A 21,692-nucleotide genomic window follows, 5' to 3' on the forward strand; every position below is an offset into this window, starting at 1 on the left:
TAAAAACAATTACAATCAATTGTCAGGCAAAAGGGAAAGGTAATCTATAAAGAGCCTGCCTTCTTTTTTTTCTTTTCTCTCTCTCTCTACTACCCCCCCCCATTATGGAAAATTCCCCAAGCAAGCCCTCAAGAAAACATTTAGTTAGGCAAATTTTAAGCACCTCATGTTGCAAATGCACTACAGTCACACCTTCAGATTTGAGCCTAGACAAAATATTTAGAAAATACATCAGTTTGTTTTATTATTAATTTGGTACTTTTCTGTTTTGCTGGCGTAAACAATAAAGTTGCCAACAACAGTACAACTGATGCCAAATGGAATATCTTCGCTGGTAACCTCTTACGCCTCATTTTCAAAACAAGTCGCAGCCATTTCTTATCAGATTGGTTGTTTCTTTCGATACTGGCATACAATTACATAGAATTTTTACAAGATAGTTAAATTTTATGCCCTAAGACCATTTACGGTAATTAAGTCAATTAGAATGCAATCACACTGCTCACCCGAAAATATAGAAAAGGCAAAATCAAGGGTTAAAATTCATCTATTCTAAGGAGAATGCATTAGCGAAGTAAAGCACTGCAGTTTTGCATAATTTCTGAGTAAGCTATTGGTATGAATTGAAATAATTCTTGCATTTAAACTTGTATTCCAACTTAAGATTTACCTTGAAATTAATATAGATAATTACTGAGAGAATTAGATTTTTGTAATGTAGTTTACGTGAGGTGAGATCACGTGATGCGAACTGGCAAATGAGGATGTTGAACCATGAAAGCATAGTAAATTCTCAGTGTCTTTTTACAAATTTATTGTCTTTATTTATTGGCTTTTTACAAAATTTTAAACTATATTAAAATGTTTATGCCTTCAAAATAAAAAATTCTTAGAACTAACGTCTGTTAACATTTTTTATGTGTATACTGTTATGTTGTCGCCAACAAAGTCTGCTTGGCGAGATTTGCGCCGGCGAAACGGAAAAGTACCATTAATTTAAAATAGAGATGGGAAGGGCTGGTGTTCAAGGCATTTGCCAGCCCATCCCATCTGTGATCGTTAGCACAGCATTTTTTTTCCCCACCTCATTTGAGACTGTAGTTCAAGTTAGCCTGCATTCGCACATTTTCATGAAATGAATCTCACTAAACAGAATAGTATTGGGAATGAGATTAAGTATCACAAATAGTCTGCTGCAATTGTCATTCCCATGGTTACGAGCCAAGTTGGATGGCAGAAAAAGACCCTGAAGTTCTTATTTGAACAGCAACAGACTGTAATGGAAGCAGCCATACATTATGGAACGTATCCCTATGTTATTATGTTCATGATTTTATACCATATATTATAAATGTCCTGGCTCAATTTAGAAGAAATTCAGGATTTTTAATTAGAATATTAATAAAGTCTATTTAAGCATTTACCATCATATTTTCTTAAAATTCTACACCTTTAATTAAGCAATTAAATTATATACTCTCTCATACAGTTGAGAAAAGTTTTACAGTTATGGACATTCGCATGAAATAATTTTCTTCATGTTACACTTGCAATAAGCTGTGACAGAAAATTTGATTCACAACTACTAATGTAATTTTAGGTGGTACTATACCAAAATATGTAAGATTTGTCCAGCAGAGGTATCAACTGAGAATAAGAATCTCAAGATAATATGGAGAAATATAAAAGGTTAGAATGGTCTCTTAATAATTTTCACTTCATGTTTTTAAGTTAAAATATGTTTTCTTCATTATTTTGCTTTAGCTTCTTGAAAACTGTAAAACAAATAAAGGGGGAAAATACATTTCCATCTGCACGGATCATACATACACACTCTATTTCATAAGTAAATCAGTTCAATTTATGCCTGCACATTTAAGTTCAATCACAGTATGCATAGCCATCAATATTAACAAATTTATTTCCTTGAAAACAAGTACAACTTTTAGGATTTCTAGAATTTAAAAAAACTGTTAAAACAAAATTTTATGGAGAACAACATACCATGCAGTAGAACTACTCTGTTACAAGAAACTATATTTGGATCAACACACTGCTCTGAAAAGTGAAGAGCTGTGGAAACATAGTTTAACAACTAGAAATAAATAAATAAATAAATAAATAAATAAAAATAAAATAAATAAATAAATAAATTTAAAAAAAAAAGTAAATAAAATTATGCAGTTACTAAATAAACATAAAAGTATTATAAAATATATAAGATATTGCCTAATCACTTCCACATTTTTGAAGAATATATATTCTGTTACTTGACCCATAAAACAATGACACAGAATTCTAAGACTGATAGAAACTACTAATGTCCATTTATCAAAAAAAAAAAAAAAGTTATGAGATGCGTAGTTACATGAAAAATCTCCTTACAGTGGTTAATTCATTCATCAAGTAATGTGTATTAAGAGAAAACATGCCACACAATATAATAAATACTGAAATAATATTCATTCATCAGAAAGGATAGATTTCTGTAGGCAGATAAGAGCTTTTGTGCTGCTGGTAGCAGAACATAATAGTATTTAAAATGCTTTATTAATTAGTAATGATTAGAAATTTATTAAATTCATATGTATTAATACAAAAATAGTTAATTATTACTTTAATCAATATATAATTCAGTACTTATTGCACCTAATTATTTGCACCCCAACCAAAACATGGTAAAATGTTTGTCACCAAAATAGTTATATGGTAATCCAGGTATTGGAGTAGTATGTCTGTTTTGGCTAGTTTGGAAATTCTCTGATTTTTTTTAAAAGCCAACATGCATTATTGTGTGAATAAAGAAAACAACAGTCTAAAATAGGATAGTGTTTTATTACCAATGTAATAAAATAGGATAGTGTTTTATTACCAATGTATTTTGCTTTTTTAATTTTATGGATTGATTGCTCTTAAATGGAATTCTTAGTGCACCTATGAGCCCACAACTTTCTGGTGAGGATACTGGATACTGATAATCAGAAAGTACTTGTAATTCTAATAATGCTAAAAAATAAATAAATAAATAAACATTTCAATTCAGTTAATTTACATTATTCTATTTCTGCAAAATCATGTGCTTAAAATAATTATCATCAATAAAAACAGAATACATGGCTTCTTTTAGGCAAGTAAGTCTGCAAATTTTACTGACTAAAGAAAGAAAAATAATATATAAAATCAAATAAAAATCAGTATTCTCATCTGCTTCTTCTAAGTATACCCAGTCAGATAAGCTGAATTATTAAAGTCACTGAACAATGACTAACTTACCGACCAAATTTTGTTTTACAAATTGCAGAAATAATTTTGTATTTAATGAACAATTACATCAAAAAGAGAAGTTTGAATACAATTTTTTTAATACTATTATGCCACTTTTAGAGGTTATCAGATTGAATTTAGAGCTTTTACATACAAAAAGAAGTTGCAACAGCTTGCATAAAGGACCCAATTGCTGATTAAAAAAAAAGTCATCAAGTCATGGAAAAGCATCTTTTTTCAAAAGATAAGCATTTTAAGCAGTAAAACTGAAAGTACAGGAACAGAATATATGTTTAAATTAAAAATGAGAAAAAAGAATACTGAAAGTTAAGAAAAATTCCAAAACTGCTGATAAATTTACGAGGAATTTTTGAATTCTGCCCAATTTATAACCATATAGAATTTAAAATCTGGTTGTCAACTGTGCATTCAAAAAGAGCTTTTTGCATGCCTCCACTAGCTTTCTGTTATATTCGTATGGCATTCTGTAACTTGATCAACAAAATTCAAGCTATGATTATCCTTCAAATTTTCAAAACCTTCCCTACTTAGGAAGTCATAGCCTTTTTCAACTATCTGAATAAACTGCAGTCCGCAGGCTAATCCACTACTTAATTTTTTGGCTCGCAAGGCCGTATATAAATGGCCTACAATATTTTTTGTGATATCTGTAAATACGTATATATTTGTGCATTTTGAAATATGTCAAGAAATTAAGGCAATATAATAAAAGTGCATAAATCAAAGTATAATTTACTAGGAGCATTTAGGCATTAAAATCAAGAAAATATTTCTTTCCCATGGATATTTTCAGAAATTAGGGCCTTTTTAGTGAAACCCCACATCAGTCAGAGATTTAATAATATCCAACAATGTGTTCTCATTCCTATCATGAACCAAAATAGCTTGCCTGATTCTCTTTTAACCTTCCCCCAAAATAAATTGCCCTTCAACTATTCACCCCTTACTATACTTAGTCTTCCCAAATTTACTCTTATCTATTTTCTTCGCAATACCACCTTTTTTCTCATATGACATCTCTATATATTCTAAAAGAGCTTCATTAATAAACTGTCTTTAATATGCTAATGCATTTGTAGCCAAAAAATATTCCTACTGAATAGCACAGTTTTTGTTCTTTGACCAGCTCATACATTAAGAACAGCATTTCATCCATCCTCAAGTTACTGTTATAATAAGAGAAGCAAGGCCCACATCGAATTGACTTTTGAATACCAGATACTGACTTTGATTTTTCAGCCTTAAATTTCATTCGAGAATTATGCTTCTCGCATACAGTGCCCAGTTCTTAATTAATCACGCTTCTTTATAAAAAAAAAATTTTAAAATTTGATCCTGACACAAATGTTAAGTAAACCTAGGTGCCCAGGTTCCCTCTTCACTGTCACATTAGAATTCTACATACAGCAGTTTAAAAAACATCTATAGATAAAAATTGCAAAAGTATTTTTTTAGAAATATTTTTTTTTTTTTTTTTTAAAATTTTGAAGCATTCATTTCATGCTTGATGTAAATTCAATTAATTAGAAAAGATTTAGCATAAAACTCAGTGGCTTTCTCCTAAGGCCCCGTCTACATAGAAGACATATCTCTGAACAAGTCTTTCTTGAAGACACGATTCCTGACAGCATCTCATCTAAACAGGGAGATTTTGTATCGAAGTTCCTGTGAGCTACTAAGCCAATCAGAGTAGTCAAAGCAGATAACATGATTTGTATCCAGTAATAGACCTCAATAGATCTCACAACTAACATAATAATTGGCAAAGTTTCCAATGTCTTTATTTTTCAGGTATTTATTTTGTTATTTTTTAAATAAGTTATAACAAACAGAAGGCTGAATAGCAGACAGAAAGTAACTGTGAATAAAGGATGCCAATAAAAATTGCAAATTAAAAAAAAGTTAAATGAAGCAGGAAAGGAAAGAAAATAGTTGTGAAATATATATACATCAGTAAAGACATAAAGTGAGAAATTTAGAACTGATTTTTCATATATATTCAACTAACAATATATATTCAACAATTTGTAAAAAGCAAATTTAAAGTTAATTAAATTTTAAATAACAAAATGTAATTGCAAACAAATAAATGATTAACTATCGCTGCAAACTAATCTACAATATCATTTAAATTCTGAAAGCATATGCAAATCAAGTGAAAGTATCAAAATCCATGAATAAATATACAATTCCAAAAAATTTTTTAATCCTAAAAAATTCATAAGTGAATAATTGTTGAGCAGGCAGGAGACAGACTTGTCATGCGGAAGTTACCTCTAAACCTAACTCCTCAGCTATTCAATTCGTGTTTTGTCATCCATGCAGGCAAGGGTAAAAGCAAAACCCAAAACCAAATGTAAAACCAAATGCAGTGAATTAACAAAAAGAAATTAGCAAGCAAATGACCAGAATTGAAATTTAAAAAATGTCAGTTAAAAGCGGAAAGCCAAATACCTAGAAAACCAAAGTAATTTACAAACTCTTGCCAACAGAAAACTTTCCCGACACGAATTACGCAAATAAATCAAAAAGAAACCAGATACTATATATAAAAAAATACATAAACAATACTAAAAAGGCAAGTAAATAGCAAGTTTCATTTCAACTTACCAACTATATTTGTATTTGGAGAGTGGGGCAGCATTTGCCAAACTAAGTGATGTTAAGCAGTGTGTTTCTGTATATATATATATATATATATATATATATATATACATATATGTAGGCTATTCAGAAAGTAAGGAACGTTTCCGTCTGACGTCACTAGGCATGCGCCGATCACATATATTTTGGTGCCTGTGTGTTTGGCATCTAAGTTGGCGTCCAGCGGGAACGGGAACATTTCCCTGCTGCCCATTTTTTTTTTATATAAAATTTAAAATATGCGCTGCAATTGAAAATCCCGCCAGTTGTGAGGTGCGGTCTGTGATATGGTTTTTGTTGGCAAAAAGCCTAAAACTTATGGAAATTTATCGGCAAGTGTGTGAAGTGTACGGAAACAACATCATGAATGAAAGTTCAATCCGGAAATGGTGCATTCAGTTTTAAAATGGCCGAACTAATGTTCACAATGAAGAGAAGTGTGGACACCTTAGCATTGTGACTGACGAACTGGTTGCTAAAGTTGATGAAAAGATTCGTGAAAACCGCCGTTTCACAACAACGGAGATTTCGCCTAGTTTTCCACAAGTTTCACGGACTTTGTTGTTTGAAATTGTCACACAAAAGCTAGACTATATATAGCAAATTTTGTGCAAGATGGGTGCTGAAATTGCTTACAGACCACCATAAAGGTTAGCGAATGGGGGCAGCTTTGACATTTCTGGAGGCCTATGACAGACATGGTGATTCATAACTGGATTGAATCATAACTGGTGACGAGACATGGGTGAGACACGTGAATTGAGAGACAAAATTACAGTCCATCCAGTGGGGGAACACAAGTTCCCCCAAAAGACCAAGAAAATGTTTGCAAACCTTTTCACCAAAGAAGATTATGGCGACTGTGTTTTGGGATAGGCAAGGTGTGCTTCTGATTGATTTTCTCGAATATGGGGCCACAATAAACTCTGAGAGGTACTGTCAAACTTTGCGCAACCTTAAGAGAGCAGTTCAAAACAAGTGCCAAGGAACGTTGATGTCCAAAATTTTGTTTTTGCATGACAAGGCCCAAACCTCACACGGCAAACCGCACTCAAGAACTCCTTAATTCATTCAAATGGGAGGTTTTTCCTCATCTGCCCTATAGTCCCGATCTTGCACCTAGTAATTTTCACTTGTTTCCAAGAATGAAGAACTGGCTAGCAACACAGCGCTTTGACGGCGACACGGAGCCGCGGATGCATGCCACTGAGTGGCTGAGATCGCAGACGGCAGAATTATATGATGAAAGAATTTCAAAGCTTGTCCACCGCTATGATAAGTGCCTCAATTTGTTTGGTGACTATGTAGAAAAGAAGAATTTTAGTTGCTCTTTCTGATGCATATAATATTTTTTTTTTCTTGTACTTACTTTCTTTTTAATTCCAAAATGTTCCTTACTTTCTGAATACCCCTCGTATATGGCTGTAATGAACATTTTTGCCGGAAAAATGGGCATTCTGTGCAAAATGGAAGATAGTACAAGTGTGTGAAGAAATGAAGTTTGAAGTAGCGATGTTGAGGCTATATGGTAGATGTGTCAAAAGATCCCATTCGAGTCCGTATAGAGACCAGCCAGTGAATGCAGACGCATGTGGTCTTGCATTATCTTGATGGAACATTACCTTTTCATACCGGAACTCAGTTCGATGTTTTTCCTTGTCAATATAAACTAGCATCTCGCTGTACACCTTACTGTCAAGAGTTTTACCTTTTCCCAGATACTCTTTGTGGATAATGCTGCGGCAATCCCATCAGATACAAAACATTATCTTTTTATTAGTCAAATTGTGTTTTGTGATGCTGCCAATGGACTCACCAGGTGCAGACCAACCCCTTTTCGGCCTGTGTTGTTGAAGTAAATCCACTTTTCATTACAAGCGACAATCGGGTTCAGAATTTGTCCTTGCATTGATATTCAAGTAGATTAGTGCAGGCCTGAAGATGTCTATCCTTATCTGCCTCATAAACATCAGTAGGCCACTTGGAGCACTCTGCTTCTTGAATGTTGTAGTCCTTGTTTTTGAACTTTCGGTACCAAACCTTCAAAGTGTCATATGATATAACATTAGTACCTAAAACTATATACATGATTTGGTGACATTCTGTAGCTGACTTTTTTGCAAGAGAACTAGAAGTAAATGATGGTTCTAATCTGGTAGCATAATAATTGCATTGCAGACACCTTGTACTTAATGATAACAATAGTTTTTTATACATTTCACAACATACTGTTCTAAAGCAAGTCTCATTCTTCCAAATGCCAAAAATTGTTTGAAAAAATATGATTAAACATGACAGCTCAAACTGTTTGCACGGATGATATTTGCAGTGGCAGGAAATTTAGTTAAAAGCTGATATAAAATCATCACATTAACGGAGAAAGTAAATCGATTACTTCATTTTTGCATAAAATATAACACCCATTACTGGTAAATTAATCCATAATAAAACATTTTTTTAAGTACATGAAAGAAGAAAAACAAATTTTATCGCTTTATAAATAATGTTAAAACCTAATAATTATATTTATTTAATATAAAATTATTATGTAAATAACAGATATAAAATTTTGTGTATAATAATAAAGTAACATAAAATTATTATATGTTACATGTAAACATTTTTATATTTACATAACTCTGTTAATTACAGAAACAATAAAACATTTACTTTCAGTGGGAAAAATTACAAAATAGATCAGCTGTATTAAAATTTACAATCTGCTGGTTCACAGAAAATGTGAACACTTCAGTAAATACACCAAGCGATCGAGTTAGTTAGACCTAGTACAAAAGTTAAAAAATTATTAAAAACAATAAACCAGAAATATAATTAAATGCAAATAGATGATAAATTAAGCTTTTCTTGTTTGTCAGACTTAGAAGTATATAGTAAACTCCTTAAGCAGGAAAAAATATTCTAGCAGATTTAGTTAACACTAACCAATGAGGTAAAAGAATATGAAACTATACAAAATATATCAACGTTAGTACATGTGCACAAAAAATTCAAAAATTAAACAGTAAAATCTTTGTGCAACCAGACCAAATTCTAATCCAGTTAATTCGGGAGGCCTGGTAGTAGGAGTGGAAGAGCATGCGAACTTTGGTGGATAGTCCTCTCGTGTTCCACCATATTTGAATAATCTAATATTAATTTTAATTTATATTCTTTCAAATTTGAAACAAATTACCATAACATTCTATTCCAAACAGTACTTTCAATTAATAGACTGAGAAGGCCAATCTCACAAAATGTTTTTCAGGAACCTTTTCCCAAATTTGTTACATTGTGTACTCACTTTAGGAAAGTCTAAATGATCACGTTTTGCAAACTATTGTTTTGGTTTCAAAAAGTTCATAATATGGTGACTGTGTAAATGAAAATCACTTTCATCAAACAACATCAAATTTTGCATTTTCAGAGAATCATCATAGTATACTGATTATTCTTCAATATTGCTTATAATTAAGTCCGGAAACTACATTTCAATTAATGGCAATCTTTTTTATGAGTATGGTTAATATGGATATTGCAGAGTTTGTAACAGTAAGTAGCAGATCAGTTTTTAATGTACTAAATATGTTCTGTAAGGTATTATTTAATACATCAAATGTCAAGTATTTTATACCTTGGAAACTTAAAAAAAAATTGCCAAAAAATTGACTTGTTAATTTTGGTTAAAAATGCACTTGAAACTGTAATCTGCTTTTCAGTACCTGTATCCAATAAATGCAAATAATATTTCCTACAAATTCTAATGTTAAACATAATAGGCAAATTATTTACTATCATAAATAACAAGTCTGTGGGATATTTCTGAAGAGAAATGCAAGACGTATACGGAGAAATAACAGAAGTCAGTAGCACAAAAAGCAAAAATAATTACTTTAAAATTTTACAGCTTATCATGTTCTTAAACACACTTATCTAACAAAAGATACAACTAAACAACAATAACAACATTAAAAGAGAGGCATGCCAATGTAAAATTTACATTATGCAAAACAACAACCTTATTTCAGTTACTAAAAATTGATTTTTATTATATTTTAGCTATTCTAAATCTAATCCAAAATTAGGTTGCTGTTTGGATAAGTTTAAGAGATTAATGTTTACTATTATCAGTGCCATAAAAATATAAAACTTAATAATTTTTCATAAAAATGTGAATGAATTAATTTTATTTCCTTTGCAACAAATTCATGTAATTAAAATGGTGGAAAATTCTGCCAGAGAAATACCGTTTCAACATATGGGCACCTTTCCTGATTTGGCTATGACCAAAAATTCCTCTCTGACATTGTATAAAATTTCTCTAATACATTTAGAAGACATCATAAAATACTATAAAATTCAAAATTATGAAAAAAATTTTTAAAAGAGAAATAAAGAAAAACATGAAAAGATTCAAAATTTAACATCACACTAGAGGTTTTGTTAAGATTTTTATATGCTCTTACTGAACATCGCAAGTTACTAATCTGCTCTACGACTCACGCCTGCCAACACAACTTTTAATTTTTTTTTAAATTTAATTTTTTAATTTTTATTTATTTATTCTTTGTCTTTTTAGCTTTATTATTAAGCATCACTTTCTTCAAACTTATTCCACATAAAATTCAAGAACAAAATCATAAAATATTTGAGAATAGCACAACTTTAAAACTTCTGCTAAGGTGTGTGAAGAGTTGCCATATACTTTTTTATATTCGCTATATTATTGTTTTGAAAACTAGTCACTCTAACATAAACAAACAAAATACCCAGCTGCCTAAAATAGTTATAATTAAAAAAGTATATAATGATATTAAAGTTCAGAGAGTGTCATTTCATAAAATATCTAATACTTTTAATTAGACATCTCATGATATAAAAGCATTTTTATTTAAATCAATCAGATTAAAAGGCAAAAAAAATAATTTTAAGAACTGCCTTTATTGTTTTTCAGTCACTTGTTTTCTACTCGGTAATAGAAAGATTAAATTTTAAAATTAAATATCTTATGCTTTTCAATAGTGTTGTCCAGGGCTGTTTGTGGGACCCCAAAAAATCCCCTGAAACTTTTACGGACTTACTACCGACATTTTGGAGTTTCGAGAAAGGGGGGGGGGAGAGAGAAATGAAAAATTACAATTATGAAGTATTGAATGACCTAATTATAAAAGTTCAATGAATTACTTTTTTTGCAAAATTAATAACCATAAATTTTCAAACATATAAACTACTACATTTTATGTAAATATTTTAAATTACCTGAATTAATTCTTTAAAAAAAATTATCTAATTTCTGCTGCTTTTTTTTATTTTCTGATGTTTGTGGGCTTGTCTTTCTTTTGTGGTGAACTTCATAATTGCAGGAAGGTTGACTTTTATTTTCCTCATTTACAGTTGAAGAAATTTGCTCGAGAACTGCACATGCAGAGGTAGAAGCAGTTTGCTTTTCTGCTAATGTAGAAGGTTTTTCAGAGACTTTTATAGGTGACTCATCTGAAATACATGTTTTTAAGTCCTCTTGATATGTTTTCCAACTTCTGTTCATATTCAGTAAGAGATCTTTGTGAATTGGATCAGTCAATGGATTTTTGAGCCATATTTTTCACATGAGGTTTCTTTAGAAGCCATTAAATCATATTTAATAGTCTGCACTGCATCTAGGGAATCAATCTTAAGAGAGGTTCTATAGTCAGTGACAAGTGTATCCATTAAGTTGAATGCACTTTCCACTAATGGGTTATGGAAGCAGCTAAGGCAGGCTTTGACCAATTTAGCCAATGTAGGATACTTATAATCATTTGTGAAATCATTTTTAAATTAAAAACTTTAGATCAATATTTATCAATTGTACACTTGACTTGATTTCCAGTTTCATCAGATGTGTAGAGCATTTTTTTGGTGATATCAATATCACTCTGGTATAATCTTATTTCAGCTTCTACTTTTGACTTTTCATTATCACTAAAAATATGGGACATAAAAGATGATAATTTTTCAAAAGCTAATATTGTACTGGTTTTACCTCTTAGCTCTGGATCTAATGCTGTAAAACTAATTAGATATGACTTTTTAAGGGGTAATTTCTGTTTCATATGCTGTGCTATATTAGTATAAGCTTTCATCAGAGAAATTTGGAATTCTTTTGCTATTGGATGATTTTTTGATAATTTCTTCAGGAGAGTGGAAGCTTCTGCACCAGTAAATATTACTTTGCTAGGTAGATGCAATTCTGGATTTGTGACATCAACCTTTAATAAATCATTATAAGATATGCACTCTATATTTTCTGGCTTCATAAAAAAAGAGAAAAATTTTGCCATCAATTTATAAATACTGGAATGTATTAAATGAAGCATTGGTTTTTTTTGTTTCAAATAATTTAATATGGAGCCAGAGTTGAACTCTGGTAATACTGCTGAATATAATGCCATATGCAATAAAGTTTTGTTTGGCATAACAAATAACCCATTTAGTATTCTTTTTTTCCGAGCTAAAGCATCCTTTGTGAGTTGTTGGGAATGCAAGCAAGAATACACCCCTTCAACAATTTTTTTCTGAGCTGCAGAAATATTTCTTTTATTGTATACAGTTTCAACATAAGAAAAATAATTCCCTTTATCAGTTTTATCCAAGTAGTGAAAATAAAATGCAATAAGAGCATCCCACAGATCTTTGATTCTTTCTAAAACACATAAAATGTACACCCACCTATGGTCTGGTCTCTTCAAGGGCTTAAGTTTTTTAATGGCAAGGGATTCACAGATTTTGAAAAAAATTTCTCTTTTACTGCAGCTTTTTATATCAAAATAGATATCATCAAACAAATCTTCTAAGTATCTATCAAAACATGAAGCAAATTTTTTTGCACAGTTATTGGCTGTGTGACATGTGTCACCATCAATATCTAATAAGTGGGGTGCTTTGTTTGATCGTAGTCTGGTTTCAACACCCTTTTTTTTTTCCACGCATGTTGTTACAGGTAGTATTAACAACTGCTTTAAAAACAGCTTCTGAATTGCAAGATTCCATCTTTAGAGATGCAAAATGATGAACTACAACTTCATTTTGATTGTTGTCATAAAACTGCACCAATATTGCCAGTATACTTTCTTGAGCATTGCTAGTACTTTCATCCAAATTTAGAGAAAATGGAGTCTCCTTTAAAGTTTTAATGATATTTTCCTTAATAGTTTTTGTGAGCCCATATTTCATCTTATAACATGCAGTAGTCCTGGACATTTCCAACGAGTTTAGTGCCGTCTGATCGCGGCTCAACTGTTTGCAGATTCAATTAAATTGGGAGCTACATAGAAAGAAAGAGAATTCTCAGCGATAAACGAAGTTATTAATACCTCTTTGCGTGCTTTTCTTTTCACTATATCCAATGGTCGAGCATCAGTCTCCAGTAAGTCATTAGTATTTTTTGAATTAGCATAATTACTTAAAGTCATTGAATGTCTAATGCACTTTGAATATTTTATGTGCGTCACAGTTTTAGAATGATTTGTGAAAGCCTTAAATCCTTCCCCACCATACTTCAGCAGTGAGTTACAAAAAACACAATATGCTTGTCCAGCAACATTTATTTTCTTGCACCATGTGCCGATGGTATCCCCATTACCATCTCTCCGTTCAATCCAATTCCACCTAAATGCATTCCAGACACCTTCTTCTAATTGTATAATATCACTATTTATATCGAGAAATTTCATAGTGAAATTCTCTTGCGTACATAAATAAAAAAATATTTCAATAAACGAAACGAAAAATTTACACGTGCATTAATAAATGAAACGAAAATTTTACACAGCGTAGAAAAAAAAGTTGAGAAGCAATCAATGACAAATAGCTAATACGGCGAAAAATCCCCCTTCTCTACTTATTGGTGCCACGCCAGGAGAGATAAGACCTTTGAACTCAGAGTCACGTGATCGCACATCTGGTCGAACAAAGTCTCTCCCTTTTTTTTCTGCAGCGCCTACTTGCCGAAAAGAATCCAGAAGAGAATGTCGGAGAACCGGGGGAATGAGTCATAACTCGCAATAAGGAAAGAACAAAAAAGAAGTTTTTTTCCCCCTTTTCACGCATTATCACTGCCTTTGGAGAAAGAAAGGAAAAGTTTTCACCACACACACTGACCTTGCGTTTTCTGCTTTCAAAGCAAACAAAATTACCCAGATCAAAATAAATAATTCATTATTAATCCTACTTCCTTTTGAACGACGATCCCCGGAATTTCCGGGTCTCGAAGTTCAAAATCCCCGGAGCACTGTAAGGATCCTAAGTTTTACTAACGTTTATTTTATTTTAAATCTTTACTATCACTTCTTATTTTCTACTTCCGGCCAGAATTAAAAGCTTTTAACTTATTTATACAAATTTGTCTTGCTAACGCCAAGTACTTAAGTTGTGGCTTTTTGCCAAGCAAGAGAGAGGAAGGAGTTACTAGAAGCAGGCCGCTTGCCTTAGTAGTTTTACTCGGTTGCTGGTTGCCTTCAAGGCCAGAGGTTTAATCCTCGTGATAATTTTAAATGTATCGTAGTTTTAGCAGCTCTCTGTACTACATACGGCTTTTTGTTAATTATTGGCCAATCTTAAAGTAGACACTTGTATATTAATCCAAAGTTAGTTTAGTTAGAGTTTTAGTTAATATTTTTATATTCTTACGTTCAGACCACAAGTGGTTGGTCTCTGTATTCCGAAGTCCGGAAATCTCTGTAAAGATGGAAAAATAAAGGGTTTCGTATACCTTCCTGTGTGTATTGTCTACTACACAATTTATTGAACATAGCTTTAGTAAGCTCCCTGTTCCGAGTCAGGACAGTTAATGTTTCCAAAGCAACTAAGGAGGAACACAGAACCTGATAGTGGCGCCCGACGAAGAAGAATAACCATGGCCGAGTTTCAAGAAGAACCTGTGCTGCCTGCAGAAGCGGCTCAGAATCCAGAAATGCCAGCTGCCGCCCTGGAAGGATTTGGTTACATCGTCCAGGCCATGCGCGCATTGATGAAACCAGAAGCAACATTTAATGGAAACTCACCGGTAACCAGTTTTTTGGAAAAATTGGATGACCACTTCATGCTGTATCCAGTACATGAGTTCCAGAAAGTCACCTTAGCTACCAGCGCTTTGAGGGGCCAAGCGCTTAATTGGTTCAAATGTATAGGCAGAAGCCTCTTGGGTCAAGCGGGAAGTCCCACCTATACTTAAGAAAATTTTAATACTGCCTTAGTAAAAGCCTTCCCTGTCGTAAGAGATCGTGCAAGATTAGAAACGGAACTCTTCAGCATATACCAGCAACGAATCGAAAATCTTTACACCCTTATTTTAAGAAAAATTCATGTCTTTAAACTCTTGTATGGAAACCGTCCGGATCCTGAGAACGTAACAAGTGATTTTGCCGAGGTTACTTCCCCAAGTACAAGACTTTATTGAATTAAGGAATCCGACTACACTGGAAAAGTTATTTGAGCTAGCAATCCAGTTTGAAAGTAGAAGAACAACGGACACTGAAAGAAGATGTCAGTATGAGCAACGAAGCCAATTTGGTGCGCCAAGAACATGGCTACGGAAGCAAAGCGAATCAGTGGGCAAGGAAACCCGAGTATTCAAAAACAACCGGTGAACATCGACAGTTCAATAGTAAGCCAGAAAAAAAGTCTGAAGACCAGCGGAAAAAGAAGGAAGGCATGGAAAGGAAGAAACAAAATTTAAACTAGAACGGATTTCTGCTGACAGGAGGGTGCGGAAATCCGGACGCCAAGAAAACCCCTCTTCCTTCAAGTTAAATACAGTTATGGTGAAAAATCTGACTCTTCCAAAGATTGAAGTTTTGGTGAATAACATACCAGCCACCGCACTCCTGGATACAGGCGCGCAGTGTTCCTGCGTGGCAGAAGATTTTTTTAGGAAGTATTTCTGTAAATACCGCATATATAATTCGGAAAATACGACAGTGTTAGCTGCGCAGGGAGAGAGATGCAAGTGCATAGGTAAATTACCGTTATACATTCGTATCAAGGACGAGCAAATAAATATTATGTTTTTTATCTTAAAGAATTTACAAGCACATGTCATTTTAGGGATAGATTTTCTTTCAGAGGCGGAAGCAATGCTGGATTTTAACGAAGCGTCCCTTAAGCTGACTATGAAACCAGTTCGAGAAGAAAAAACAGAACCACCGACGTTAAACCTCGACCACCTGCCTAAGGAAGAGCAACAAAAAATTCGACAAGTGGTAAGTGAATTTGCTTCGTTATTTAGTGATATTCCCGGATTTACTCAAGTTACTAACCATAGTATCGACACCGGAGATTCACTGCCAGTTCTCCACAAACCATATCGATATGATCAAAATAGAGAAAAAATTATAGAGTGGCACATTTGAGATATGTTACGTAAAAAGATCATAACGCCCATCTCAAGTAGTTATGCTAGCCCGGTTGTGTTATGTAAGAAAAATAATGACTATCCGGTAACACATCCGAAAAGGTGGCGTTTTGCAATTGACTATCGTAAATTAAACTCCATGACTACATATCTGGTATATCCGTTACCTATTACTGAAGAAATTCTAAGGAACATAACTTCTACCAAATATATGACTACTTTAGACTTAACGACTGGTTATTTTCAAATAGGGGTTAAACCGAAAGATGTGCCTTAAGACTGTTTTTATAACCAAGTCTGGCACTTATGCATTCCTGCGTATGCCGTTTGGCCTTTCAGGGGCACCGGCAACATTTCAGCGATGTATGGACATTGTGCTAAGGCCTGTTCTTGGAAAGACCACATTTATCTATTTAGACGATATCATTATTACTAGTGATAATCTGGACCAACATGTACAGGATTTAAGACAGGTGTTTTCATTATTAAATGAGGCCTGCCTAAAAGTTAATGTCGAAAAGTGCAAATTTGCAGCCCCTGAATTAAAATACTTAGGTTACAAAATATCTCAGAAAGGAATCGAGACAGACGAATCAAAAATAATCGCTGTGCAAAAGTATCCGCCGCCAAATACGGCGAAGAAGCTCTCTTCTTTTCTAGGACTTTGTTCATATTATAGATCCTTTATAAAAGATTTTGCAGCTATTCCTGAACCATTGTTAAAATTAAAAAGGAAAAAGGCAAGATTCTCGTGGACGGCCGAAGCCAATAGTGCTTTCGAAATATTAAAGCAGGCATTAACGCAAGCCCCTGTTTTGAAATTTTCTGAAAACGATGAGCATTTAGAAATTTCAGCGGATGCTTCGGATTATGCGGTAGGAGCGGTACTTTCGCAAAATCAGCAGCACGTGGCATTTTTTAGTAGAACTTTAAATCAAACACAAAGAAATTATTCCGCGACTGAGAGAGAGGCACTTGCAGTTCTGTTAGCAGTGCAAAAGTTCCGAGTCTATTTTGGAAGGGCGCCAATAACAGTGTATTCTGATCATGCGGCGGTAACTAGATTGTATTCAGGGAAAAACTTATCCCCAAGGTTAATAAGATGGGCACTCAAGTTACAAGAGTATAATCTGGTAATCAAGCACACCCCCGGAAAGGAAAATATCGTAGCAGATGCCCTATCCAGAATAAAAATAGATGAAGAAGGTAATACTGTAAAGGTGGCAATGCTCACAGCATGTACGATACATTCCCGAGAAACTGTAATAACCGAACTGGATAAGGATCCTGAATTTGAAAACATTTATGAGTATTTAAAGGATCCTGAAAATTTTAGCCACCAAGATATTGTGGCGATAAGAAATAGGGCAGCCCATTACGAACTAATAGGTGGTCTATTATTTTATACAAAAACTACAAATTCCAACAACGAATTTTGACCTGTTATCCCAGCTAGTCTTAGATTAAATATACTGCAGGAGTTACACGACTGCCCATTAGCTTCTCATGCTGGTATTCGAAAAACCATCCAACGCGTACGCGAAGCAGTTTATTTTCCTGAACTGCAAAAGTTAACAAGGGTATATGTCCAGTCCTGCACAACATGTCAAGCAGTTAATTATATTAATTTCTGCCCGGCCGGGTTTCTAAATAGCATTAAATCCGATTTTCCAAATGAAATAATTGGCATCGATTTATTGGGCCCTTTCCCAAGTCAGTTAAATAAAAGTCGCTATCTCCTTGTTATGGTTGATCATTTTAGTAAGTGGACCGAAATTGTTCCCTTAAAACGAGCCTCCGCGAAATTAGTTACTTTCTATTTTAAATAAATATATTTTAAAATAAGGGCCGCCCCTAAAAGTTATATCGGATAATGGTCCTCAATTTGTAAGTAATGTATTTGAAGACATGTGCCAAAAACTGGGCATGCGTCATTTAAAAATGGTCCCGTATCGGCCACAATCAAATATAGCGGAACGGGTCAATAGAAATATAGTGAAAATTATCCGTAGTTATGTTAAAAATTTTCATAAAAGTTGGGATAACTATGTCAATGAATTAGCTTTCGCCCTTAGGACCGCAAAACATGATACGACGGGCAAAACTCCTGCTGAGTTATTTTTAGGCAGAAAGATCATAACGCCGCTAGATAAATTATTTTATGTTCAACAAAGAGCCCCAGAATTTAAAATGGGCGATATAGAAAAATTAATTAAAGAAGCAAAAAAGAACACTGAAGTAGCACAGAGAAAACAGAAGCTTTATTATGATATGAAATGACGGGGAGTAACTTATAAAGTAGGAGATGAAGTGTTAAAAATTAAGCATTCACTTTCTTCAGCACCAGAAGTTAAAACTGCCAAATTTTATCCACGATTTGAAGGACCATATGTCATAAGAAAAATAACTCAGGCTGTAGTGGTGTTAAAAGCCAGGAATGGTGAAACCTGCACCGCAAACATTGACCAGATAAAACCATTCTATAATCGTAATAAAATGCCAATATTTAAAGATCTTTTGCAGGATCCGGCACGGCAGGCACAAGCTCCAGAGGTGGAACAACAACAATCACAAGGGCAAGCCATTACTAGACAGGAGCAGTTGAAAAGAAAGTTTCCCCATTGGAAAATTGAAGGTAACAAGAAAAAGAAGCCGTTCCACTGACCAGAAAAGAGAGAGCACGAGCACCCACAGAATGAAGAAGGGAGAAGTACAATGGATGCAAAGAGAGCCAGGAGAAATGACGGCAACTATAACCCGGCTCCAAAACGGAAGATCTACCCATCGGATAGGAGGCTACGCAGCAAATGTCGATGAATTGATGAAGGAACACCAGCTGTGGATACAAAGAAACAAGAAAAATTTGAACAGATAGCAACGAGATCCAGGCAACTACGAGAGAGAAGTGTCCCGGTTCCGCCAAGACCAGCTGCCATCAAACGGCCGAGACCACAGGTAGAGGCTAAAAAGAAGGTCTTCAAGGGTGACCGCACTGGAAGAAAAAGAAAGCTCATAGAGAAAGGAACCAAAGGGTGAACCCGCACAAGAAGGAAGATAAACCAAACCATAGTCTTCGCTACCTTCCAGGAGTGGGCAGAAAAAAGGATGTCGGAATATCACAAAGATAAGTAAAACTTTATGTTACTTTGAAACCTTAAGTTAATTTTTCATTCTTACTGCAAGTGGCAGAATTCAAGACGTTTTACCTCATGTGAGGTCTACCTTTATCGCCAAAAAGGCGAGAAATGAGTTGTTACCTATTTTTGTATTATGTTTTTTAATTACTCGCGAGTAAAACTAAAATTAATGTATAATAGAAATGTGTAAATACTTGAATATTGTAAAAGCATTGATAATCTTTGAGAAAGGTACCTTAAAAAATTGTAAAAAAATATTGTATAAAATTTTATTTAAAAGATTCTGGCAAGAAAGAAGTTTTAGTCTGAAAGACTTTTGAAATGTAGTATTTCAATGTAGAAGAATTGGCACTTGCTTGGAAAAGAATAGAAGTTAACAATGTACTACTAATGTATGTTTTAAAATGTGTAAAATTAACGGCATGTTAATATGTCCTTATATACAATGTGAACTGTTATTTTAAAAGTTAAGAAATACTGTGATATGTTAAAAATGAAAGTAATGCAAAAAAAAATTTAACTTATTCGTGTGACTGTAAAAAGAGCAAATTATTGTGAATATGTGTTAAAGGTTGAATGAATGTAGTTAGGCTCTCTGACGCTACACTTCAGAGTTAGCCACTTTTCAGAATAGTACCTCAGGGTTTAGAGTTGAATATAAGGTGTGTTCTGAGGTCTTGTTATGTTGAATTTTAACACGTTAGTGTTTTGATTGCAGGCAGTAGTGTTGAACACTTGTACATAGACACGTTCGTGTTTGGTGTTTTCCTTTACAACACATGTCAGAGAGCACGGGGAGATAATTAAACAACGTCATGAATGAAATAAGAATGTTAAAACAGAAATATAAGTATTCATGTTACTTGCCATTTAATTGTGTAACATTTCATTAAACTAGTTTTCCTTCCAGATCTCTGGAAGGAACCAGATTTCAACTAAGAACTCCTGTTTAGATGCAGTACAGATGAAAAATCTTGTCCATGGAGTTGATAATGTAAAAACGATTTTTTTTTTAATTTCTAGTTTCTAGTGAGAAATGTTTGTAAAAGATTGGTCTCGCGTTAGATTCTAGAGCTAAAAGTTTTCAACAAGGTCGTTTTAGACCTCAGTTTCAAACTAATTAACTCTGGCGGGAAGTATGTAAGGATCCTAAGTTTTACTAACGTTTATTTTATTTTAAATCTTTACTATCACATCTTATTTTCTACTTCTGGCCAGAATTAAAATCTTTTACTTATTTATGCAAATTTGTCTTGCTAACACCAAGTACTTAAGTTGTGGCTTTTTGCCAAGCAAGAGAGAGGAAGGAGTTATTAGAAGCAGGCCGCTTGCCTTAGTAGTTTTACTCGGTTGCTGGTTGCCTTCAAGGCCAGAGGTTTAATCCTCATGATAATTTTAAACATATCGTAGTTTTAGCAGCTCTCTGTACTACATACGGCTTTTTGTTAATTATTGGCCAATCTTAAAATAGACACTTGTATATTAATCCAAAGTTAGTTTAGTTAGAGTTTTAGTTAATATTTTTATATTCTTACGTTCAGACCACAAGTGGTTGGTCTCTGTATTCCGAAGTCCGGAAATCTCTGTAAAGATAGAAAAATAAAGGATTTCGTATACCCTTCCTGTGTGTATTGTCTACTTCACAATTTATTGAACATAGCTTTAGTAAGCTCCCTGTTCCGAGTGAGGACAGTTAATGTTTTCAAAGCAAGTAAGGAGGAACACAGAACCTGATAGCACAAACACTCCTGGTTGTCACTTCTCGTTTTAAAATCACTGAGTTTGTTAAACAAAAATTCACTAAATTAGTACAAAATACAAAATAAATCAAAGGAAATTCAGAATTCAAAATTCAGGCTTTAAGATGGCCATATTCTGTTGGAGGACTACATATATTAAAAACTCAGTGTTTATAGATGCCACTATTTTCTACAATGCAAGGATCACGCATACGGATTCTTCATCACTCTTTTTTAAAAATAATGTATCATGAAAACATTTGGTGGCAAGAATTTGAAGAGTTATTCTTACAAAAAAAAGTGAATTTCAAAATTTATCGAACTTTAGTGCTAATAAAAAAAGTAAGGTAACCAGGTTTTGTCGATAGAAGAAAATTTGAATTCAACATATGGGGACTGGAGCAGGGTTGTTAAAATGGAATATTCTAGAATTTGCTGGGTTACCAGAAATATGACCATCGGAATAATGCACCAATGTAAAAATCCTCAGTGGGCTCAATA

At 33.5% G+C, this 21,692-nt stretch overlaps 1 protein-coding gene across 1 annotated transcript in view; it reads right to left on the minus strand.

The window, feature by feature from the left end:
* pch2 (pachytene checkpoint 2 protein) overlaps positions 1-21,692 on the minus strand; it is a 66,237-nt gene that overhangs the window by 36,697 nt on the left and 7,848 nt on the right. The window contains exon 4 of the mRNA XM_035368665.2: positions 2,005-2,095. Coding sequence (XP_035224556.2) covers positions 2,005-2,095 — 91 coding nt within the window. The remainder of the gene's footprint in view (positions 1-2,004; positions 2,096-21,692) is intronic.

The sequence above is a fragment of the Stegodyphus dumicola genome, chromosome 2 (assembly GCF_044657685.1).
Source record: "Stegodyphus dumicola isolate Sdum_Otavi_A_Nest chromosome 2, ASM4465768v1".
Lineage (NCBI taxonomy): Eukaryota > Metazoa > Arthropoda > Arachnida > Araneae > Eresidae > Stegodyphus > Stegodyphus dumicola.